Here is a 26,834-nt window from a genome sequence, read left to right on the forward strand (position 1 = left end):
GTCACCGAGCACAGCATACGGCATATTCTCTCAATGCAACGCGGCAGATTCATTTTTCTTTGGTTCGCTCGGTCACTCAGCGCTCGCATAAATCAGCTGTGAGCCATAGGTCAGCGTGGGTGTTCCAATTGGATCAATGCGAGCGCGGAGCTGTTGGCCGTTAGACTCGGTTATTGCACTGGATCACAGGTGGTGTGAGGTCGATTGATGACAACTGTCTCACTGGACAAAGAGCCACTGATGAGGGCTCGGGGTGATTTATGAAAGAGTCTGGAGCCAAAGGAACGGTGACTCCTCTTTAACATGTTGACTCCACCTCAATTTCAGGTCAGCGACTCGGCCTCTTTAAGGATCTGTCATCATGTCATCAATGCAGGAGGAATATAGGCTTCCTTATGAAGGCACACTCACGCACGCACACGCTGTCTCACGCTCACTCCTGCACTGAGAAGCCGAGTCGGGTTCACGAACTTATACATATTACCAGCTGTTTTATTTATCCTCCTTCGTCCTTCCTGTCTGTTTTCTCTCTCCATTGATGTGAGGTGAAATGACCTTTATAAACTCAAACCCCCAGGCGGCCTTGTGGGAGCTGTGAAAAGCAACCTCCTGTGTGTGTGTGTGTGTGTGTGTGTGTGAGTGCAGTGCAGCCCACCTTGGTCTGTGCATGAAGGTGTCTGTGTGTTAGCTGCAGGGTTTGTGATGTTCTATTGCATGCTCTGCGCAGCTATGTGCGTGTTATAAATATGTTCTTGCTTGCATTTGTAAGTTAACGTAAGTATTGTATTGTTTCTTTTACACAAGCCTCATATGCTGATGTGACACTTGTGGTGACTGACATTTTTTGTTTTGTTTCTAGCAGACTGAATTTTCACATTATTCTCGGAGGTTTACATTGTTTGTGTGCTTGTGAGTGCGGATGACCTACGTTTTCTCCAGGCAGTCCTCTCTGGACATGTTCTGTACCAAGAGGTTGGATGCCAGGTTGAACAGCTCCTCCGCCCATTCCTGCAGTAACAAAGAAACACACACACACACACATACAGAGTCAAGTGCAAACCAAAGTGCTGAGAGGTTGGAATGTGGTGGTCTGATAGTACTGTTGGGAATAAGTGAAGACGTTAGTTCGCTCATGTGGATATGCTGATAACGTCCACTTGGATTCGGAAACACGCTGTTGCTCGTTTAAAGGAAACATTTCCATAAATGGAACACTCGGCTTATGAATTGTTTTGTTGTTGTTCTTGTGCAGAATATTTACCTTCGCCGTCTCCTCCTGGAAGGCCATGAAGTTCAGGTAGGTGATGTTGACCATGTCGGGGCCGCTCACCACCGTCAGCATCCTGTTCTCCATCTTCCCCGCCAGCGTGCTAATGTCCAGCTGCTCGCGCAGCTTGGCCTCCTGAACAACGACACACAAACGAGACACAACAAGCGCGTTATTGACCAAGATCAAAACGATGAAAGTCAGCAAGTAAAAGTTTCATTTTGTCAAAAATGTCACAACAGCTTCGACAGTAAACCAGCCCAGCTTTACAACAATGGAATACAGTTCAGCTGAACCTGCATCCAAAACCTGGCAGCACAAACAAAAAAAGGCAAATGACATGAAACAGACAAGGTACGCTTTGTTTCAAGGAAGTGAGTGTCATGGGTTTGCAGTTTAATGTTGCTTCACAAGAAGCCCTCTGAATGCACTGAACTGAAAGCGAGACCTGCCAGCATTTGGGAGTTCGCACCTTGTCTGCCAGCTGATTTATGTGATTAATGAGAGGTCAGCTGTCTGAGGCCGGGCGAGGTGAGGAGCGAGGTGAGGCGCTGCAGCCCCAGTAGATTTTGCAGTCTATGAAGGCAGCAAACAAGGTGCAGCGCTATGATAGGAGACATTTCAAGTGTAAGCTAATTAAAGGAGGCTGGAGGTTTGTACTGATGCTAAAGGAACGACACCGGTGAGCTTTCTGGTAGAATATTTAGACTTTTTCAAAGCACAGAACGGCACTAAATATCTGCAGGGGATTTATGGGGATATTTACTATAAATGACCCCAGTACAACTCTACAAATCCTGAGAGATTAGTGGTTTTCAAACATTGCTTTCAAGCTTGTTTTCAGTTTGGAAAACATCCTCCCATTTATATTATAAAATTCACAGTTTGACTGTGGAACACGGCACCAGGAAGAGCAGCCAATGCACGGCGAAGCAGGTATAATCAGTGGATTCACATAACTTAGGAGGATCCCACGAGGATGCTGTGTTCGAGTACTGCAAATTCATTAGAGGATATTATCTTCACCGCGAGCGAAGCACTTTTCATATTGAATACAACTTTAATTCCAGGTAACTGTCTTCATCAAATAAACTCAGCAGGTTAAATGAAACAGACGGTGAAACAGAATTTGCATTCAGCGAAGGTAACTCCCTGAGGAAAACCAAACCAAACAAATTTGAGCAAATACACATTGAAGCAGCTCATCTTTTGGCGCGATTGGTGTAAAAAAAAAAAACTAGCCTCTGAGGCGCAAGAGAGGAATAACAATGATCTGTTTCTCTCCTTTGCGGCCCAGTGCGCAAGCAGCATACAAAACGGGTTTCTTCCGGCTTAATTAACACAACAAAAAAAGCCCTGGAAAGGATTTTGCAGTGAAAGCAAATGAGCTCCCACTAATTTAACCAATCAAACAAAGAGCATTGTGTCCTGTGTCACGCTGATAAATGTCCTCTACACGTCCCTCACGCCCTCCAATCAAATTGTGCGGCTTAGTGGCGCCCGTTATTATCACGCTGAACTTATCTGAGGCAATGCATTTTTCCCCCGAGTGAAGAATCTCTCCCCTCTGGCAAATAGAATGGCAGCATGGAGAGCTACTTTAAAAGAAATATGCCTTACTATAATTTCCAGAAGAGAAGAAGACACAACTCAAATCGCAAAAATGACTCCCAGTGTTTTGGGATTGACGCGTATAAGGTTGGAGTTGCGAGACGCTGGGCTTGACCACCAATCAATTGCACCAAAGTGCTGATTTGAACGGGGATCCATCAGCGTCCATTTACGTAATCTGAATGCCACCAGCCCCATCAATCAAAGCGTAAAAAAGCCACTTTCAATTTGCTAACACACACACACAATGCCCGAGAAACCTTTGAGGGAGGCTTTGGCATGCTGCCGAAGATGAAAGGCTTCTGAGAAGAGACGAGACGACAGCGAGATGCATATTTCATTCATTACAGAGCTTGAACGTCAATATGATTTGGTACTGCCTTGACATTACATGTAGCCATTAGCCGAACATACAGCTCATCTCCTTCTACGCAGCCAGCGCAGGGAGCTGCAGGCGGTCACAGCACATAAACCGGAGAAACATCGGCAGTTATGATGGAGGAAAAGAGCTGATGTTAGGGGGGGGTGGACCCTGCTGGACAGGATGAGGAGGAGGAGGAGGAGAAATGAAAAGGAAAAGAAGCAAAGCCATGAAAAGAGAAGAACGGGAGAGATGAGAGGAGTGGGCTCGGCCATGTGAGTGAAATGCAATTTGTGCTGGTGCATTGTGGGAGCCGTTGGGAGGCATGCCTGAGGACCCAGTCACCACAAAGATGGGAGATTTAGAGCCAAGCAGCCTAAAAGTTGGATGTGATTTGGGATGACGGCGTGGTTGGAGCAAGAGGACACTTCACAGTCTTTGACCACTCGTGTGAACGGCTGCTGTCGTCTGAGCGTGCGTGTGTTCATTCAGGCATACGTGGCGCACGTTAGCAGCTGCAGTGTGTCGGGCGCCGGAGCTCCTCGCAGTCACTTAGCATTCAGGTGAAGCTGCAGCCCGTCGAAATGCACAGAGCTCCTCTTCCTGCCTCAAGTGTGTCACAAGGCCCCACCTGTCATCAGCCGTGCACTCAAACCACACTCACGTTGGGCGCAAGGGAAAAGGATTCAGATTGGCAAAGGCGGGCCGGGCCGCGCCTCAGGTCGTTAAACCTGCAGCACAGCACATGTCTAAACTCAAACGCACGCCAGCTGGGACGCACACGGTCACAAATGCACGGTAGGAATACATCAAGATGCACACATGTATGAATGATGGTGTGTGTGTGGGCATAAACACACACAGAGGGACATCACATCAAAGGAAATGTCAATATGAATGATTGATGTTGGCCCAACTACCCACACACATGCCACTCAACACTTTAACGTGCTGCACCACTGATGTGATGCCAGGAATGAAAAACCTGAGCCGACCCCAACAACAGATTCACTTTAAAGAGAAGACAACGCTTCACAAAGGAAGAAGTGTTTTTTTTGTGAAGCGTTTCCTTAAATAAATATGCTGGTGGCGACAAGTTGAAATAATTGATTAGACGTCAAGGACAGCTGCTTTAATAAGTGAACGGTGCCTCGTTTAAGGCTGGTGTACAAATCGATGTCCCAGATACTGCAGAAGAACTCCCCCCCCCCCCCCCCCCCGTAATGTGCCAACTCTCGCAAGACGTACAGTTCACAGACTAGTGTGTTATAAAAAAGATAAGAAAAGAAAAAGCCATCTTGGTTGGCATCTTGAGGATGGCTGCACTCTCGCTGACCCTGCCAGGCTGTGCAGTTTGTAGCAGTTCACGCTACATTTTCTTTTAAAGCATCTGCACTTGTGAAATGAAGCACAGAGCTTCATCTTCACGGGGTTTGAGATTTTTGGGACTCAAATATTAAATATTGTACGATTTATATAAGCAACATTTAGCAATTGGAGCCTGATGTAAACAGTCAGATACTATCATCATCTGCTGCGCGTCACCTCATGTGACCTCGCACTTTTACTCGCTCCTCATGAATTGCTAATCCCTTCATCCAACAAAACACCCAATTATGGCCGTCTCGACCCCAGAGAACCGCAGGTAGAGATAAACATAACCTCTGGAGGGCTTGAAAGCTACAAAACGACTTTACATCAGTATTCAAAGGAGGGCATGTTAACGCATGGAGCTGTGACACTGCAGAGCAGCACCGCGGGTTACGAGCGGGGCTTTCTCCTGCCGGTGGCTCGCCTTGTTAACTAACAGAGCGGCAAGACGCTGCTGGTGGGTCCAGAAAAGAGCCTCGGGCATTTGGAAGGAAATTATGGGATATCAAGCCGGGGGGGGGGGGGGTGATGTGCTCATTCTGCCACACATATACTGTGCAGACGGGTGTTTTCTCATTTTTACGCACCCGTGTGTGGGCATAGATTTGTAGTGGTGGCTGGATTTAGTCAATTACCTTTATGTCATTTTACTGTTGCGTGAAGGGGTTTGTTCAAGTGTGTTTTGTGTGTGTTTGTGCGCGCCTATTTGCCGTTACATGCGCTTTCTTCTTTAGAAGCCAGTATGAGTCACAGAGTCTATACGGAGCATTTCACCCTCAGCAGAGCTAATCCTAAAACGACTCCCTCTCCAGTCGTTTATTTAAGAGGGTCACGCTGCATCTGCAGAGCATGTTTTAAACATTAGCCACATCGTAACCGACACACACAGAAGGAATTGAAACACTGATTCCATTAGAAGAAAGACGGCCAAGCGCAAATGAGCCTTCCTCATCATCCGCACGCATGCACACGCACGGTCACCGGAATGTAGACATCCTATTCTACAACATACGGATTACCTTGAGTTGCAGTCTCAGTAAACACACACAGGCACTGTGTCTGTGAATATATTTACCCTGCAGATGATGCGCTGCACTGTACATGGAGATATCAGTGACGGTGTCTGCCTTCTCTCCAATATAATGAGAAATCATGGCCGGGTCACTCAAGATGATCCACAGTTTCATGTAAGAACCGTGGTAGAAAGAGAATTGTTAAGAAAAATATGTATTTTGTTGTGAAATCTTGTGAAAGGTCTCAGCATGGTGTGATTATGTACTGTGTATATAACAAATATTTGTTCCTTACACATCTTTGATCAGATCCTCTGTATAGTCCTCTTTGTATCTACAGAAGTTGGTAAAAGAGCTTTTATGTTTCAGGCTCCGTCGGATGGGAATCGATGACCTTTAAATATCTTTTAAAGTGTTTTGTTTGCTCATCTTACCACCGACTGTCAATGTGTTCAGTAATGAAGCTCTAGTGTAAGTCCAGTAAAGAAGACTATACTCTTGCATGCCTTGGCCCGTAGTGTATTTCTCATACGTCTACCATTCACTCCTCACGCATGCTCGCTCATAGTCTCCTTTAGGGCTGCAACTAACGATTGTTTTAATAATCGTCGAATCTGTTGATTTTGTTCGATTAATCGATGAACCGGATAAAAAAAACAAAAAAGCATTCATTTCCAACCCTTTATTCAAAAACAGAACTGAGTGCAAATTCACAGAGCAAAAGATCTTCAGAAAGTGCACAAACAGGTTGCTCAAACATCCCTGAGCTGTTAAAGTAATAATTAAAAAAAAAAAATGGACTAATATCAGGAGTGGGGTTCAGCGGGTTACCCACGCCTCTCGGGCGAAGGGTAGAAACACGCTGTGTAATGAAATTCGTTGCCAACTCTTTTAATAATCGATTTTATCGATTCGTTGTTGCAGCCCTAATCTCCTTGCTGTCATTGCTCAGGGCTGTCAATCAAGATATCAGCTGTTTAGATCAGCTGGTCTCTTCTATCCAATCGACAGCCTGTCATCGTGCTGCTGTCTCTCTTTAAATACGATTGTATCTCTACCTTCAGTACGTCCGTGCTGCTGTTACGCACCCCTCCACCTCCCCTTCACCGCCCGATCTTTGCAGGTTCATCAACTCATGCGTTTGGTTATCTGTTGTTGGTTGTGTTGAATAACATCGAGTCTGATATCGTTCAGCTTTTCATTTGTTTAGTGAGTCCTTGAAAAGCAAATGATGCATCTCACAGAGTTTATTCCAAAGTAACACATTTCTTCATGTACTGTACATTACATCAAATACATATTTTAAAAAAAGAATTCTCCAGAACGGTCAACAAGCAGATACAAAGATTCAGTGTGTGTTAAACCCTGCAGAAGCTGTATGCAAAGACACACAAACAGAAACATACAAACAAAGAAGCCAACAACTTTAGTTCTAAGAAGAAGAAGAAGAAAAAAATGTTACACTTCCCACCCTCACAGTGGGAAGCTACAGCAAGGAGCATCTCTGCTACAGGGGGACACCATGTAGTTCAGCTTTAAAGCTTTTCTGCTGATCAAACGGCCTGTTTGATTCTGCCTCGGCAGCAGCAGCCTTTCATTTAAAGGATGGCAGAGCTGTCTGCTCCCATTACAGCTCTGCAGTTTTATATTTTTTAAAACTTCCTCAGCTTGGAAGCCGCCTCGCAAATCTTTTTCCAGCTCCAGGTTGAAACTCGGCCAGGGCCACAGTGCAGTGTGTACAGACAGAGGATGAGCCGCGGATGAAGCTCTCACAAACAGCTGCATTGTAAACAAGATCAGAGAGCGCGAATGAGAACAGAAGACGGGAGGTGCGCGGGAGGAAGGAGTCTTTGATTCTGGGGCTTCCTATCCCCATCCTGCTCTCATCTGTAAAGCTCTTTGTCTCTGCTCCTGTTTCATTATTCTCCTCCGCGGTCATAATTCATTTGAGCACTCAAGTGTCAGTGGATGCCGACCGCCACAGTTTCATGAGGCGGAGAATTGCCCACAAGGCCAGGAGTAAAAGGTCAGCGCTTCATCAGTCAGCTGTCAGGTTATGCGTCACTGACTATGGAAGTGTGCACACATTTGGAGTTGTGTGTGTGTTTGTGTGTGTGTGTGTGTGTGTGTGTGTGTGTGCCCCTCGCTGTCGAAAGCCAAAAAATACCTTCTCAAAAATGGGAAAACGGTTGGCTAGTGGTTGAGTGTGCCAAAAGGATGCTGATTACTTAAAAAAGATATTCATTTTCCTTTAAGCCATCTGGCTCACTTGGCTGTAATGCATATGTATTGGCAACTGTCCACCAATGAGGCATCAGTAAACACAGTTTGTGAGTTCAAGGACACAGGATGGCCAGTTAGGCCGTGCACAAGTGCCAAAGAAGATGTTAAACCTCCTCCTTTAAAACTCTCTCTTTAAACGGCATGGGTTTGATTGAGGGGTTTAATATTTAAGAAGGGAAATAGAGTAAAGAACTCACAACCTGATTGAAGCAAAAGCTTAAGATCATCATTATCTCTCCGCTGAAACGCCAGCAGCGATGTGTCGTTGGCGCTCACGCATCGAGGCACAGGTTGAGAAAATGAGTGGGAGGTGGTTGGAAGCTCACGTGGAACTTAAAAAATCCCTCGTTCCAGCTCTTCAAGAGGGGCATTTCATTAACCTCCGAAGCAGTGACACATGAAGCGATAAGAGAGGTGGACGGAGAGGGCACGGAGAGCAGATATCACGCCATTTCCAAAATGTCAGCACGTCGGCAAGAACTTGTGTTGACAGGCGCTCAAGTTTTCTCGACTTGGGGGAAGTGGCCGAGCATTCACACCCGATGCTGATCGTCCCATGATGCCCAGTGGAACTGAACTGAGCATTACACACTTTTAGGGGAAAGTGAAAAACGTCATATTTCCTGAATATCACATTTGTATCATGAATAATCTAACCGCAGACTGCAGGAACTTATTACAGATCCGACCTCATTCTACCGCCCGGCCAGACTTCTGTCAAACCTTCACTACGCCTGCAGGGCAGCTGGACTCCAAACCCTCCGGGCAAAGACGTGTTCGAAAGAAATTGAAGGGGAGCGAGGTGTGTTTGATGCATCATTCCAGAAACTTTCACAATTTCATAGAACTACTCCTAATTCCACCCGGCGCACTGAACTAAAACTATTTATTGGATTTTCATGCCCGGAGCAGCAGCCAATCTGTATTTTGCACAAATGTGACGTCATGCATACTTGCTGACGACAGTAAATACAGTTTTTTTTTCGTTGGGCTCAAAACAGATTTTGAGGGAGCCTGATAGGAAGTCAAAAGTCCCCCCCGCCCACTATCAGTGTTTAAGTGGAGTAAAGCTGCTGTTGACAGCTGTGGCTGCAGCCCGGGCCAGAAAATGGCAGAAACTCCTAATTTAGTCCGTGCGCCAAACTCTTGACATCTCATGCAGGCTGCTGTGTCGCTGAGGAGAAAACACATTCTTCTGGAAGCAAGAGGAATGCCCGACAGTATTTGTCTGCAAATCACATCCCTCTCCGTAACTAAACCGTCTGACTTAACGGTCACCCGACAGAAACTGTCACAGAGAATCGGCCTCACTACGTTTCCTCCGCCACATTTATTTCAATAACTCATCTCCTGAGCTGAAATAAGTGTGTGTGTCTGCTTTTTACACCTCATACAAGAAATTGCACTTCATAACTGCTGCAATATAAATTCATTCATCTGTACCACTTCTCTTTTCAAATAACCTGTGATATTAAAGCATGCTAAACTCACGTTTTGTTATTGTATTTCACGCTCAACGTGACCGCAATCTTTCCAAAAAACAAATAACAAAAGCGTCTCTATTGACTGCACATGATGACCGCAGGGCTTTGAAGAGAATAATGCTCCAAAAACTGGGAGGAATTTGGACAATCTTGCTGAGAAATCGGTTTTGCAGCGGCACCAAGAAGCATGAGGATTTACTAGAGTCCTGATTATACGACACACACGTTACAGCTGGAATAATTCTTACAGGCCAAATAAACTACATTTTCATCTCATAAATTACAGATATCAATGAAAACGATAACAGGGACGGCACAGAAGTTGTTGGGGTTGGGGGGAGGGGGGTGAATATATTTCATTTGACAAAAAACAATATATTCATGGAAATCTAAACAAAATGGCAGTGGACAACAGCCGCTGCCAAATTTGAAACAAGGCTGTTATATCATTTATTACAGCCACTGAATGAGCCACCTGACACAGAGAGCATCGCTGTGCCTCCAAATCCCATTTTGTATTTGTTTGTTTAAAGATACAAGGACTGTTCAAGGACTTCTCGTATTTTTCTGTTGGATAAATGCTGTTATTTTGTGTATGGACTGGTTCATGTGTATCGGCCTTTAAAAGGTGCGACGTGTAACATGTAGCCACCCGCCCCAAAGGAATAGGAGGCAGCATTTCACCTCTACTACTGGGTCCATACAATAACCTGTGCAACAACAGCAACATCTGGCGGGCAACCACATCTCCCATAAACCTAAACTGTACACTCAACTTTCGTTTTTTGAAGGAACTACAGCTGGCGTTACGGTGACTCACTATCGCCTCGCCAGGAACAAGTGGCATTACAAGAAACTCTTTTACCGGATGTTGTGGCTGTAGATATCTCTGCAGCACAATACATGAACACTCTTTGTTCTTTTACATTCTTTGGATAATGTTAATTCATCTTTTGAATAAAATAAAAACAAAAATTCTGGCCAGATTTTACACATTGCACCTTTAAAGACACAGACGATGCTTTGCAAATATGCAGAAGAGGAGCAGAGCCGCAGAGTTTAAATGTATTATTTATCTTGAAGAATAAATCACACATGGAAAGGATGAAATTAAGTATAAATACAAGATGAGGGAGAAAATAAATGTTCTTATGTTTCATATCTGATCATATCTGATACCATAAGCCTGTATAAAACAGTACTTGTTGCTCAATGAAAGCAGGTTTCAATCCTGCTTTTCTTGTCTCAATAACTAAAAAGTCCTGAGGACAAAATGTGTTGCGTAGTTGTCAAGCCATATGATGGGTACAGACCCAGAAAGTGGCAGCCATAAAGACAATGGATGTTTTGCACTAAACTTCAAGGAGGAGGTTTGTCAGTGAGGTAATCTCTCTGAATACTTCATCATGAAATAGGTTCTTTAACGGCTTAGTCTTCACGTGCACATTCACACCCAATCATAACAACACCTGGACGAGACACCGGAGAATACAAGATAATACTGCCATTAACGGCCCAAAACAGACTTTTGTAGCAGATGCCGGAGTGACAGAGGGAATAAGAGACCTGTAGGGAAGCAGACTGCCAGAATGGATTAGGAGGGAACATAAAAGCTTGGAGGGCAGGACATAAGGATAATTATACAGAGGAGACTAACCGTATCGCTGTCACAGAGAGTCCTTTTGCACCTCAATTCCTGGGAATGTAACCTGCATAATAATCTGCTACAAGGGCACGCATCCCGTATTCAGTGGTAAAATGAGGTTGTAAATCTTACATGTGTTCGTACACTTGTGCACTCATGGGTACTCGCGGAGCTCTTAAGAGCGGGTCGGTGTCAGAGGGAGAGATAGTCGGACGGAGTGAGAGAGAGGAAACAAAGAAAAAGAGGCGAGAGGACGATTCACGCTGCGTGCGAGTCATTGTGAGGGAACAAACGGTGAGACAGAAAGATGGGGCAAGGGGGCAGGTTTGATGAGGTGGAAGCACTCTACCTGGCATGCGCTCTTCCTCTCGCTGGCTGAGCTCACATTGGTCAGACAGGAAGGCAGAGGCACAGACAGGAGGCAGCCGACCTCAGATACACCGCACGAACTCCAGCAGGAGAAAAAATAATCAACCGCTGTGACTCACCAGCTCGGCAATTCTCATTACAGCGAACCGCCCAAACAAAACCGGGAAGTCGGTGGCGCACAAGTCAAATAGCCGAGCTGGAAATCGACTCGAACGCGTGGCTCACTTGGATGAAGAATTTAGTAAAGCATGAGAAGTGTGTAATAAGATGATAGACTGCCAAAAAACGAAGCTGAAAAGGCAATTGTCAGGAAGAGTAAAAATGGGCTCACCGGTTTTGGAGAGCTTTTGAGTGTAGCTACTGCCAATTAAGAGAACATTCAACCAGCTAAATGAATTAGATAGAAAGGGAAGTAAACCTGGTTAAGTTAAACACAATCTCAAACCAAGGCCATTCAATCAAACACATGAAAAACTGTAAAAAGAAAACTCTTATGAGAGAATAAATGAGTCCAAAGGTGTCAAAAACAAGGTGGAAGGAGCTTATGATAAAATGCCCCATTTGATACCATGTCATTTGAAAAACAAAGACAAAGTTTTGTTCCCACTGTTACTTCGAAAGTACTTCTTCCATCTCAGCGTGCCCCAGGTATTCTGGTCATTACTTCCACCCACACTCTGTGACTCATTCGCCTCAATTTGTGAGGTGGATGAACCCCATTGTGTTCAGGCTGTCCATCAAGTGGCAGTCTTTCAAGGGTGGCACTAAAAACAGCTCCCGGGTGCCAGATACTGGCAGGTACATAACTACAGTAATTATCCTGTAGTCATTCCAAAGCTCTAATTCAGTGCGGGCAGACTTCTGGAAATGTAGAGAGAAAACGCTAAAAGCAAGTGGTGCACAGTGTACATGTACATGCACGCATGGAGGCGACACAGGCATGTGCACTGGCATCTAAGGAGGCACAGATGCATAACCGCCCACACGAAGATTTTTAATCATGCGTAGTGCAAAAATAAACACGGAGCAGAAACGGTCACGGGACCGGTGGAACCAGCATCCTGGAGCTACAGACACTGAACTTACACCTGCTGTATTCTCCAAGTGACCCCGAACCACAGACTGTTTATAAGAAGGGGACGCAGTCATCGTGACGTCACCCGTTTTGAAGCCTCGAGTTAGGCGATTTTGCCGTCGCCATTACTGTAGTTACCACATTTGGAATGTGGACATACTGTATATACGTCTCTGGTATCAACAGAGACCTGTCAATCACAGTGAGCCCGCCCTAAAGCATAATCCACTTTATGGTCTGTTTGACTCTAAATGGACCATCATTTACTAAATGAACATCATGCTGTTTTGAAGAAGACTTGAAACTAGAGATTGAGACCATAAACCCATGTTTACAATGTTTACTGAGGTAATAAATCAAGAGAGAAGTAGAGTCATTTTCTCATAGACTTCTATACAATTGGACTTCTTTTTGCAACCGGAGGAGTCGCCCCCTGCTGGTCAGTAGAGAGAATGCCCTGATTTCTTACTTCCACGAGGAGGAAGGATACTAAGAAGGGATCAATAATAAAGTAGTATTAGAAGTTGTGTAAACACGTGCTTAAGGTTTACAAATCCACCGTAGATAATTCCCCTGATTTGGAACTCTGAATTTCACATTTGCAAATGTTATTGCTACAACGGTGGATTGTATTTCCAGCTAGCAGCAAAATCCTGGTACACAACTTTTCACATTAATAAAAGTGACAAAAATAAAAACATCCCAACACCCCAAGAATCCAAACCATCTAAAAAATAAGTTGGTGCCGACAAGCTTCTTTCATGAAGTGCACTTTTATGTCTTCCCCTGATTCCTCAAAGCAGCCTAAAAAGACTCGCAGTATATCAGGCCATGTGTTTGGAAAAGAGGACCATTTCCAGCCTTCGGTCCTCCCTCTGGCACCCTACTCGGGCCCTCTATGGAGCCTGGAGACCCGCGGAGGGAGGCCCCCGCAGGGGAAAATGTCCACAATGGGGTCCGGGAGTAAATAATTTATACAATTCCCTGTTGGCACAGTGCAGCCTCCGGGGCTGTAGATGCTCTACCACTACTGCTGCTGTAAGGAAGCAGCATATGTCCTCTCCCTCTAGCTGTTTCCACATTCTTGCCATCTTTTACTTACACCCCCCCCCCCCCCTTCCTTCCTCACAAAACACTCCAATATGCTGGGCTCCTTGCTGCGTAGAGGACACTAAGCAGACTCCAGCCCCAATGACATCTTTAGTAATTCCGACCAGAACCAATCGGGTTTATTGGGGGACATTCCTGCAGGACGGAGGGGGGGGGGGGGGCTGTGCAGCATCAGATGTAGCCGCCATGCTGTGTAAAGTAATAGTGAAGCTGAGGAGAAGGGGCTGTGCTTCGTCTTTCTGCTGATGGAGACATACGCAGAGACCTGGCTTTATTCGTCCCAGAGACGCAGGCTAATATGAATGACGCACGCAGCAGTTGTGCAATAATGTGCGTGGCCTGTAATTCATAGAAAGTGTACCGGCCTCTCATACAAGGCTACAGAGACACAAAATGTATCGCCAGCGTCCTGCAGGAAATGAACCGATGCATCATCAGCATTTCTTGTTTATACATTGACTAATAGTTAGTCAGAGTCAGTCAGACAGGGTAATGATATGAGCTCTACGGGACATAACGTGGCAGCTGTAAACTGCAGGAAATCAAACAAATAGGAAATAAGGATATCACGTTTCTTGCCCTGACTATTAAAAAGCTATTTATATCTGATAAATTACTGACATTATACAAGTGAGAAATTTAACACAGCATGCCTCTTCTCAGGTTGAACGTGATGTTACGGGAGGGATTTAAATCAGATCTTTCAGATTTGAGTGAACGGCTCAAAAGTGGGGTGGCTTAGCAGAATTAACTCGGTTTCGTTACTCTCTTAACTTTTAGTTTCTTTTAACTTGTCTTTTTTCTGTGTTTTCTGTCTGTAACTATGTGTTTCTGATGCTGCTGCCTGTCTTGGCCAGGTCTCCCTTGAAAAAGAGATTTTTAATCTCAATGGGACTCTCCTGGTTAAATAAAGGTTTGAATGAAGATGCAGGGCTGTGCTGAGATGTGCAGTAGAAGAGGACTGTTGGCCTCCACCCACGCTTCCCCCACCCCCATTGTTAGATCAGGAGGACGAGGGAGAAATGAATGAATTAGACCTCAACCTCATTCTTTGGAAATGAAAACCATTTTTTGTTTAAATTTGAACTTGAAACATGTCTTTTTTTTTATTTCACCGTGTCTTTTAAAGCATCTCAATACTCAAACTTGAAGAATATCCTAAAGTGGCTTCACAAAATCAATGTTACACTCTTGAGGCATTCATGCCATTAAAGTGACTCTCATAGGACAAATCCATAATCTACAGCATTGTGCTTTCAAGGCAGATCTTGAGGGAAACAGAATGTTCCTCACTTCAAAGCTCATTATTTCTTTTCTGTGAAATCGCAGCAGGACTATTTCATGAGAGCACCTTATGTCAGGCGGTGTGTGCTTCAGACAGCAAGGTCTGCTGGGTCATTCAGGGCTTCATAAAAAATGTAAAGAAAAAGTCTGAGGAAACAGTTGTTTAGCGCCACGCTCTCATGCCAGTTCACACACTGGTCCCGCCCATGGAGAGCAAAATGTACTGGCCGACACGATTCTGTGCATAAACAGCCCTAATTGGGCCTCCAAACCCCTCTGCAAACATCTGACGATCCTTGGTAAGCATCGTGCAGGGATAATTGTGATCTATCCTCTGTTTGTAATCATCGTTTAGCCTTTTGCCATCATTAACATCGCCGTGACACAGAGAGCCTGCTGTCCCAACATCCCCAGACCATCTGCCGGCCCAGGCCATGCCAGCCACCAACCGACTGGCCACCTACCACCCTCGCAATAACGCCCCATTTGGTATGGCATCTGTGTGCTCCAGCGATCTGCCAACAAAGGATTATGGAATGTTCAAACAAGCGCTTGGATATTTAAAGATATTCAAAAGGCCGTGTGATCCTCTGCTCGAGCTAATGCACCGAGCTGAGAGTGATCTTGGGGGGGAGAGACACCCCATTTCAAGATGCCACGGTGTTAATGACACAGGTGATGGGAGAAAATCAGCACCCCCATGCGGGACTACAAACCATATCTGATTGGCTTTGATTCGGTGAGACCGATCTCTGATAAAAAGATGATTTTAAGTTCACGGCTGTTTAACAGACACCTATCTCACCTACAAGCCTAATTAGACAGTCTCGGTCTCTAATGGCAGTGCAGGAGATGCGTCTAGACAAAATGCCTGCCTGCTAACAAGACAGACAATCCAAAACAGCTGATTATCAGATTTTGGATTGTCAGATATTATTTTTTTTTTCTTCTTTTCTTTTCTGTATGAGACGGAAAGAGAGAGAAGCATTTAAAATCCTCAGCTCTCACTAGAGTCGCTCTCCTTGTTTCTTGGCCGTCCTTCAGGTGTAGAAACAGAACAAATTAGGAAATACAGGCTAGAAAAGGGTTTGATATAATCAATGTGTTTGTCAATCCTCTTATTCACTCCAAAAACATCACAATTGACAGCCGCAACAAACACACAGCACACAGCCTTAACCGTATCAAGAAACATGAAACAAACTATGTGGTAACAGTGGATCAATCCTTCTAGGATATCATCCTAACCCCCAAATATGAAGTGTTTACTGTCATAACCGACATAATCTCAGTGCCTTTTCCACAACATTGTCAGAATACAGTACCATGCCGAGTCAAAACACGTCGGACAAATCAAATCAGACATGCCTCCTCTTGCACGCGCCTTTCCGCCCAGAAGTAGAGCATGTGAAAACTGTCATCACGCTTGGTGGACATCATTACAAACTGCCTCAGAAGACTGAGAGTGCATACATCAATGTCATGACTTTATAAATATCATCAATATACACGGAACAAAATCGGCAGAGGGAGACTGCACTCATGACTTTACTGGCAGAGGCCATTATATCCTACGAAGGCTTAATGCCCGCCAGTTGCTCTATATAGTACAGCCTCCTACAGCGTAGTACAGAATGTAACAACAACACTTTGGGAAGCAAAGCTTGGAGGAATGTTTCAATAATTGCAGTACGATACACAACGGGGTGACATAATTGCACCTGTTTTAACTCTTAAGATATTTCTGAATCAAGTGTGTTTTTGTTGGAGCTAATTGAAGGGTCTGCTTTAATATTAAATGTTAACAAAAGATATTCTTTCAAAAGGCTGGTATAATGATATGTGTAAGAGTAAAAAGAGGAAATTGCTGGGCTTATTCTACTGACATCATCATTTACACTTGCTTTTAAATGAATAGGATTTATTAAACTGCACGAGGCTACAATACGTGTTGAGTAGACATGTTTTTCCTGAGAGCATCTCTGGTAAGTGTTACACTTGTGAAACAGAGCCTGCAGTCTGTCAACTACAAAAACCATGCGGTGTCCAGAATGGAAGTGGCCAAACAAATGGCTCCAACAAATGTAATACAACTTCCTGTGCAAAACAAATGCACAAAAAGTGAAATCATTCAAGAAGAAGAAAGACCCGAAGTCTCCCAAGTGATTGGAGCCAAACTCAGTTTGTCCCGTCGTCATTTAACGGAGAAAAACAAGTGAGGGTGAAGAAAAAAAAATGTGGCTTCCATCTCCATTTGCTCCGGCTCTTTGGAGAGGAAATAGTTTGTGAGAGCTTTGTGGTCTCTGGAGCAGCCACATTAAGAATCAGCCATTTTCTTTACTGACCCTCCTGAGATTTACTATCGAAAACCAATTAAGGATTCGGCGGGCGAGTGTGCTTGGAAGGGATCTTTAGAGGGAGGGAGAAAGGTCACCTGTCTTTTTTATGTCTCGGCAACGAAAAGGTCCCTTAAATACACACGTTTATACCTACAGCTACAAAGAACACATCTCATGGGCGCTATACGTCCCCCCACCGGTCTCACCTATGTGATTAATGGTGTGAGGAGCTGACTAGTGTGACCGAGGCGGCAATCAACACAATTCCCAAGAGCTGCTTTCTCATCTCGTCCATCCTTAAATCATCCGTTCACCGCATATCCGTTATGAGTAGATGGATGATAACAGTATGGCGGGGAAACTTGGACGAGATACTGATCAACCCAATTAAATCCGAACAAATTAGAGAGGAAAGGGGAGAAACCTCCTTCTGCCTGCCGGCTTGTCTGGATGTTTATTAACTATCCAATTGCAGAGTCAGGTTTCAAAAATGAGATATCTACAGCTCGAAAAACTATCAATGATTGTTAACGCTGCTTCATTAGCATTCCTGATCATCAGCAAAGATTATATTTTCCAATTAAAGTTATGAGTCATTTGAGACGTTTGCTCCCAAAATCGTCAACTTTTAAAAGGTGCAATCATTTCTCTAAAAATCTTTCGAGAAAATTAACATTAAAATGGTCCTGAAGCTGTTTCAGCGGGGCTTCATATCCCCCAGACCGTCTAACAACTTACTATTTCGTGAACATTTAAAAGGTCCACAGAAAAACAAGCAAGCGTCACATTTTGCTGGGTTTGAATCGAGAGCAGATGCTGCCATAGACTGTGTTTTGGAGAAGTTTTGATTCTCACTGAAACTGAATCAAGTGTTCAGTCGAGCAGAAAAAAAACAACTTGTGAGTTTTTAAAACTCTCGTCTCTCAATCACTTTGACAATCACTCGTCTGGAACCGCTGACAGATCTCAGCAAACGCTGCTCCAATTACTGCAGTTAAACAAACTCCCTAGACTGACGGAGACATATCAGCCAAAACAGACTGGATAGAAGAGAAGAGGTGTGAACGTTTCTGGGCGAGAGGGGACTTCATTAGTGGCTCATGCGATTGCTCCTATATGCTCTCCTGTCAAACGTAAAGTTACCGTGTGTCAGGGAGCCTCTCCTGCCCTTGTTAGCTCTATCTTCGTCCTCTCCTCCTTATGGTTTCCACAGCAACAGACCCATCAGACTGGTCATAACCCCTCATATTTCATGCTCATCAGCAAGGTGGGCGATGTATGTTGGTGTGCATGTGTGTGTGTGTGTGTGTGTGTGCGCCAGTGCGGGGGCCCCTGAATGTCTCTACTGGAAAGTTAATTCCATTCTTCGTCCAGAGATAATTTCCTGATGTACAGACGCTATTTGAGAAGACTGATATCACTTACGCCTCATTTCAAGCTAAAAACCAACAAACCAATCAGGGCCTCTAAATAAGAATCGTGTCGTCAAATATCTGCATATCTAAGTAATTATTGGGATCCCTATTGATGGCTGAAAAGAGCAACCAGTCCCATATATTCACACTGATTGATTGTTCTGCATTGAAGAACAGCTAAATCCAGACAGAGACCAGTCGATAGTAGCGCCGCTAAGAGCCACTGATTGTAGGCTTAAGTCACCTGGCGGTGGCAGGCTAAACGAGCTACAGTCAAGATTCATGGCTGCTAGTCAGATCGATCTGATACTTGTATTTAGTAAATGTACCTTTTTATCTTGCCACCGGCGACAATATGCCACCTGCACAGTAAACACAGTTAACCTTAAAGCCACTGAGGGTGCATGAAACCTAGTTAGAAGGCTAGCACAGAGATAGTTAGCGGATAAATATTTAAAGATTAGCCAAAAGCAAAGATATAGTGGAGTACTGTCTACCTGAGCAGAGAATGAAGTCGTTTTTCCTCCTGTTTGTGTTGTTATCTGAGTTTCTCCTTAGCGCTGTTAGCACCGTTAGCTATGAGCCGCGGCTCAGCTGTTGCCATGATGAGAGCCGCTGTCAATCTTGTATTATGCCCCCATAACTAAAAATAGTAGATACACATTTGAAATATTTAATTAAAAGTGATGGATAAATAGTTCAAATAGCTAGCTAAAAAAAAGACATTAACTGTTTAAATACGGTTTCTGTCAATCCAATGGACTGTAAATATAAGAAGCGAAAGTAGTGACCATGATCTCACCCATTGGTTCGTAAACTACCGTTTTGCAGCCGTCGCCATCTTGTTTTTCTTTGCAACCAGACCAATCAGACTTATTTTTACAATAAGAGGATGGCTATTAGAAATAATGTAAATTTAAAGCACAAACTGATTTAACATTTTCTTATTGTATGAAAAATGGGGTTCCATGTTTACACCGATTTGTCTTTACCAGCTTAAATGCAGACAGACTTATTTGATCAGGTCCAGTTTCACTTGGTAGACCCTCGCTGCGTTTATACCTTTATATTTGTATATAAACATTACATTGTTGTTCTTTTTTAGATAACTCAATTGCAATACTTCTGCCATTGTTTAGTTATATACTGCTTCTGTTTTTGTCTTCCTCTCCTGTTGCCATGTGTCTGAATTGCTTTGTGATTCAATGAGACTTTGTGATTCCATCTAACCAATAGTCTTCTGTTTGAATTTCTTTGATACAATGTGCAGCGCACAGAGTTGACTTCACCAAATTCAATAACAGAACTCTGTGAACGTCCTATATTATTGGATGTAACAGCTTGTTTGTGACGCTAAGGGTGAACAATGATTCTTATTTGTTTTGGCTGAAACATAAAGCAGACTTAACTCCCATGTCGTTGTTTTTAGTTCTTATCATTACCAAGCTAAAAATAATACAAAAGAAGAAGGAAGAATAAGCTTTTCCTGAGTAAATTGTTGAGACATTCCAGATCATTGGAGATCTACTGAAGGAACTTTACCTGCACAGGTGCGCCATTGTGCTATACCTCTGGCCTTTTCACCAAGATAGCCATCTCCGGACGCGCTTGGGTAACTCTCCCCTTTGCGACACAGGCCGCTCTGTTCATCACAGTCTCTATTTCATCTGTTCATTCATTCAGTCATTATTTTCCTCAGTCATCCTCATCCAGCAGCTCCGGTCTCACGTTAGCTGGGAACGGGAAGCCGTTTCTGAGGCAGCCCAAAGAGAGAGACGGAGCATCGCCTTCAATTCCTCCATGAGCGGTAATGAGACGGCCAGCTTCACACTGGGGGAATTCATCTGTGTGCGGGGATAACCTAAGTAATTGACTAAAGAATCAAACCCAAACCCATCAGGGTCCATCATGCTTACCTTCTCTTTGCTTCTTTTTGGTTTTCTCTCTCTGCTGCGCCTTTTTTCAATCCCTGCAGCTGCTGCTGCTCGCCTGGAGGTTACATCGATGCGTGACGCTGATCAATTGCTTGTCTGTGACTGATGACAAATGGTGCTGCAGTTTCTTTTATAAAAATCAATGAGTCCATATACCCGTTTACTTTAATCACCTCTTACTGCGATCTGCCATTTGCCCTGCGGCTAATCCCCCTGATGAAAACCCTAGTTAGGAGCAACGGGATTGGTATCCAATCTCTTCTGCACATATTGGCGCTGACTGAATTGACTGAATTGCCTGATTGACTAAAAATAGAGCGAGAGAGAGGATAGTGCAGCAACCTACGAGTCTAAAAAGTGAAGCAAAAGTGCCTTAAGCTTGCCTTCTTTCTAATGGCCATCAGGGGGCGACGCCTCTGGTTGTAAAACAGGTCAGATTGCATGGAAGTCTATGAGAAAATGACTCTACTTCTCTCTTGATTTATTACCATCAGGAAACATTGTCATGACTTTATGGTCTCAACTGCTAGTTGCAATACTACTTCAATACAGCATGATGTTCATTTAGTAAATGATGGTCCCATTTAGAGTCAAATATACCATAAAGCAGGGGATGCTTTATGGCCCTTTCACAGTGTGTTTTCAGTCCATGAAAGTTTACTGTAACCGTTTTGGTCGCCTTAAAATGTTTTATTCAGAGTTCGGTTGCAAAAAAACAAGATGGCGACAGCCAAAATGCCGAACTCGTGGCTTCGAAACGGTGACTACATCTCACACACGGTGATGGCATGTTTATTTCAGTGATCGCCATGAGACAGAGTGCCATGAGTATGATGCTGTGTGCTTGCTTGCTTGTTGTGTGTGTGTATGAGTGAGTGAGTCTAAAATGGGAGTGTGTGGGAGTTCTCTCTCCAGACCCTGTCAACTGACAGACAGTTCAGTCATGCCTCTGTGCACTGAAATGTCTCTGAGCCCGCTGGGGAGGAAAGACGAGCCACACTTCCATTCATTTACATTTACCACATACAAATAGCTCCTTTTTTTCCCCATTCAATTATTGTCTTTATTTATTCTGTTCCACCCCATGAGCGTCTTTTATGAAAATAAACTATAAAAGTGTCACATTCATCTTCAGCATAGACATTTCATAAAGTCTTGATCGCTTTTTAGCTTTGAAATAGAAGAAAATAGCGAACATAAGTCATGTCATTGTCATAACTATGGTTGGTAATACACTTTTCTGTTTTTTGTCACAGACTTAAATGTGTATTTCTTTGAGCAAAATTCACCTTTCAAATCTGAATCCTATCTTGTTAAAAATGCCCATGATACCCCCTCCTATTCATGGTTATTCATTCATATGTTTTTATGAAATACCTTGACATCAATATTACGATCAAAATGTATTGTTGACGATTATTGTTTTTTATCTCCAAAATTAGATCTTTGATAAATAACCAGCAGTGTGTTGATATAATGACTATAAGTGGGTAAAAAGGCAAATAATAAGACAGCCAGAACAGTCTGGTAGGTTCAGAAAGCGACATCAGTTTACTGTTATGCATATAGAACATTTCCGCTCTGCTCTACTGGAGTACAAAAGCCAGAGATATTATGCCTTCAATCTCTTTGTCTCTCGAAACACACACACACACACACACACACACACACACACACACACACACACACACACACACACACACACACACACACACACACACACACACACACACTCTGTGTCTCTCAGCCTCTCTGACAAAGGCCTTGGTGGAGACTCATTATCATTGATTGTCCTCCCACAGTTTCCTTTTACATTCAGCTGCTCATCTCTCAAACCATCAGTGCTCGTTTTGCCCAATTGCCATTCTTAAGGATTTGATCATTAATATGCTACCAAACCCTAATGGTCTCAAGTCCACTATTTCAACACACTGCTACGTGACACTAATCTACGGCCAATCAGTGAGAGGAAGACGTGCTGCCAAACATCCGTCGGAGTAAATCTCATAGCACTGATCCCTGCATGTCAGCCAGTAAGCAGGGATCAAGTGCTTTTTCTCTTTGACTACATGGCGACTGCGTAGCTGTGCAGCAGGTGAGACCGAGGTTTAAATTGCTTTTGAGACGATGTTTTTTTGCATATATATTACTCATGCACACATCGGCGTTGAAACACAGTGAAAATAACACCTCTACGTAGCACAGGTATTATCATGCTCCACACACACACACACACACACACACAAATAAAGCACTGGCTCTGTGATAAGCCGATACGCGGCTCAACTGGACTTGCTATAAATGTAGCGTAACGCAATGTACAATATGCCACCAGCGGCAGATGCACCTGCATACTCATCAGAGCGGTTATGAAGCTATGTTTGGAGCTTTTATTGCTTCCAAAGGAATCTCCCCTGCCGCTGTAATGCAAACCAGAAATTAAAGCTAAGGCGGGGTGTTGAGGAACGGTTCACATATCAGCAGAGGTCGTACATCTTGACCAGCTGCAGACACTTCCTTTGAGAGCGTACAGCGTTCGTCACAAGTCGACTGGTCACTGAATTCATGTTGCATAGTATTTTCCATGCTTTCTCAGCTATTCATCTTGTCATACGGGAGCGTAGCTGTGTTCATTGGTCAGACAAAGGCCCCTTGCCCCACTGTTACATCGATAAACTCGAAGGGCTGTGATTGTTGCAGCCGGAGCGCACACTGTGACCCCCATCCTTCATCGATACACACCGGACAGCATAGATGATGGAAATAAGCACTGCCACAGCGAGAGGCTTCGTGCCGCTCAACAAAAAAGAAAAAAAGCCTTCCTCGCTTGTACTATGACATTTAAAGAAGCTGTTAATATTTATTTATTTTCACATTTGTTGCAGCTGTAAGTGACGATCTGGGTCTTTTTTTTCTGATTTGTAACTAAAGAAAAGAATAACTTGATGGTGCCTGAACAGTTTTGTGTTTACTGTCTGAACTATGTAATCGTCTCTGTAAACTCTGTCACAACACAGCAGCCCTGAATGTGCATTGGATACGCGGGGCACATCTAAACCCCACAGTAGCTCGCTGTGCACTCGGAGGAGGTGTTTAGCACTTACTGCTGCGGGGAGACGGAGCTTTAGCCGACTTTGTTGGCCAGACAGGGCGGTGGTGATAATGGCCTGCTGGCCTCTCCCAGATCCTGTTACACTGCTGGGGACACACAAGCTGCTCTGCATTTAGCAGCAGTCCTCTCTGCTGCGAGCTTAAGACTGCAACAGAGCTGGCGGCCCCTTCTTCTCACCTCACAATGAAAGTCTGAAGGAACAGATACCTCTGGAGGACATTAATATCGTAGCCTTGATTCTGCTGCCAACCTCACTTCATTCATTACATTTGTATTCACTTTCAAGACAACAAGGAACGAGGAAAGCCAAATAAGAATACATTTTTTTCAAATCAAGAGCTGCTGTTGAAGTTAAGCACCTATAGGATAAATTGTCCATCTTTTAGAATCCTGTAGCAGCAGGATTGTGGTTTGTTTTTGGAGATTTCAATGTGTTTCTTTGCTGATAACACCCCCTTTGTTAACTATCCCCTATGAAAACAGCCCAGAAATCCGTTTGTTCCCCTCTCAGTTGATTTTGATTCATTAAACCTCCAACAGCCACCATGCCTTTGTGTGCGTGAAATCCACCAATACTGCGACCAGAAAATGCTATTTTGAGGACAGCCCCTCTGTGTCTGTGCGTGAGCATGCAAGAGTCTATACAGCCATTTCTGCTACACTCAGTCAGTCAGCAGTGCCTCAGCCTGATTCTATGCATCATGGGATGGATGAGCTACGTGATGCACGCATCATGCCCTCTATTCTCTGCGTTGAATATGGCAAATCTGCTAAAACTATTTGGGTCTATATGAAGTGGATGAATATTAGCGCTGTGCTTTGCTCACTGGACCCAAGGGTGTGTGGTTTATTTCTGGATCCATCCGTCACACAAAGGTTGTCATTCTGACATGCGGCCAATCGAATCAGCCTGAGCTGTGATGGGGTGGACACATGCTAATTAGCATCATCATCGTGAGCACAGTAGAACAAAGGCCACTGGTATCGTGCTCCGTTGTTCTACTCGGCATGTGTGTGTGTGTTCAGTACGTACATCACAGCAATGTGCAAGTGGTAAGTGAGCGTTCGTCTCCATCGAATGTATTTGTGTTTAGTGCGTGTGTGTGTCTGTCTGTCTTGACAGTGGAAATGTATGAATCACAACTGAGGAGCAGGCGCCCGTGGGCAGGGTGGCATAAGTTCATCAGAGGACAGACATGCCGCCCACACGCTGTGACGAGCCGATGAACACAGCAGCGGGATCAGAAAACTTAACGGGGTTCAGACAGAAATTCCGATATGGCGCTCAAAGACAATATGAAGTAACTTGAGCCGTAGTGGAAACAAGCCAAAAGAGCCTTTCCATCCGGAGTCCATTTCCAGTCTGTTGAGGATGATTGCATCGGAGCCTGACAACATTGGGCTTAGACGCGGGACTCTTGAGTGGCACAATAAAAGCACTTCTGAAGCTTTTTACCGTCATGTCATCACGAGTTCCACATCTCGTCTCGTCGAGTGTGTTGGTTTCCAGCAATTTGTATGAATGACTGAGCGCTGCCAAGGCAGCTCTTGAGCGAGAGAGGAGAAGAGTGGTACGGGCTTCAAAGAGGAGAGAGCATATCCATGTAAAATCAACAGACGCAACAACGAGACGGTAAAACACCAGAGCTGTATGTGCAGTGTGACTTGAAAACTATTACATTTAAACGTGAAATATTGACTGGAAAAATATTTTCCTCTTTCAATCTGCGTTCCTACCTTCCTATTGGAAGGAAGCATCTTTAACTTGGGTGGATTCAAATTTGTTTAAAATGTTTGAATTTGAGCTTGGCAATAATTCCATATGGTTCTTATCATCTCTCAATGGAATAATATTGTGAGTAATCATATATCGAGATATCGTGATACACAATTACGTCATCTTAATTGATTGAATAAAAAACCACGTGGTAACTTCATACGGACTATTTATTTATTGACCTCCTAGAAAACATGCTATGTCGTGATATAGAAATGAAATTATTATTATTATTATTCAGATTTCTGTACTTGTCTAAATCAGTATTTTGTGTTCTGCATAACCAACACCATCATTTAAAAAGCTTTTTGTTTGACTCGTGGAAAGAAATGATCTTTCAGCTTTTGTGCATTTCTCTGAGGCTGAAGTTAACAGCACAGTGATCGTTGAAAAAAACAAAAACCTTCACCGTTCGGGCAAGATCCTTAAAACGTGTGAAGGAGAAATACTTGAGAAGCAAGCCTTGAAAAGCAATGTCCACTTACAGCGAGTGCTGTCTGGTATTATCTGTGCTTCTCGCGTGACGTCTTCCTTTGAACATCTCTGTGTCCTTCCTCTCATCCTTCTGCAGACCTTACATAAAATCCTCCCCTTGCTTTTCCCTCTCCTCTCTCTGCTCATCCCCACAGTCTCTCCATCCCTCTCCCCCTCCCTCTCCCCTTTCCTCTCCTCTTTCCTCTCCTCATCCCATCAACTCTTCAGACAATGTGTCTCACTGGTGCTCCCATTACAATGCCCAGGGTGCATCACCGCTCCATCACCCAGTAATGGATTTCCAATGCTTCGACCATCTTACCTGTCACGTGGCCATGTCTTCTCCCTGGGTAGCATCACTCTGTAAGCTGTTTAGAAATGCATGAATCCTCTCTGTGTTATTGTACTCATTCCATCATTACTCACTCCCCCGACAGAGCAGCAGTGCGCGACCCCCACTCGCACTGAGTCTAAACGATGAAGACTGCCGCTGCTATGTAACAGCAGCTCATCACAAGACTAAATATCTCCAACAGATATGTGGAATTTTGTCATTAATAAGCAGGTATGTATGAAGAGAAAGTGGAAAAGAATGCAGGTTATTGTTCTAATCATTGCTTGGCAAGTAGGGAAATTAAAAGCGAGAACAGATTTTGGCTTTGTTACGGCACCAGAATGTGCCAAATTCATTTGACAGTTTGCAGCGTGCCAGATTAAAAAAGAAATATGTGTACAAATTCTTCTCTCATCGCTCACAATCAAAAACCTTTTAATTAGCTGTGAAATAGCAATTTGGAAACCATCCATGTACTGTGTGGGTTTGAATTCAAATCATGTTTGTCAAACTTAATTGTCATTTGAGCTTCACTACCTCGCTTTTGTCTTCACATCGCTGTCTGAGAACTGTATA

The 26,834-nt window shown here is 44.0% G+C and overlaps 1 protein-coding gene across 1 annotated transcript in view; it reads right to left on the reverse strand.

The window, feature by feature from the left end:
- The window catches only part of plcb1l (phospholipase C beta 1-like), a 104,654-nt gene that overhangs the window by 46,481 nt on the left and 31,339 nt on the right, over positions 1 to 26,834 (reverse strand). Inside the window, 2 exon segments of the mRNA XM_079180849.1 lie at positions 929 to 1,008; positions 1,262 to 1,402. Coding sequence (XP_079036975.1) covers positions 929 to 1,008; positions 1,262 to 1,402 — 221 coding nt within the window.

Source organism: Pholis gunnellus (genome assembly GCF_910591455.1).
Source record: "Pholis gunnellus genome assembly, chromosome: 19".
NCBI lineage: Eukaryota > Metazoa > Chordata > Actinopteri > Perciformes > Pholidae > Pholis > Pholis gunnellus.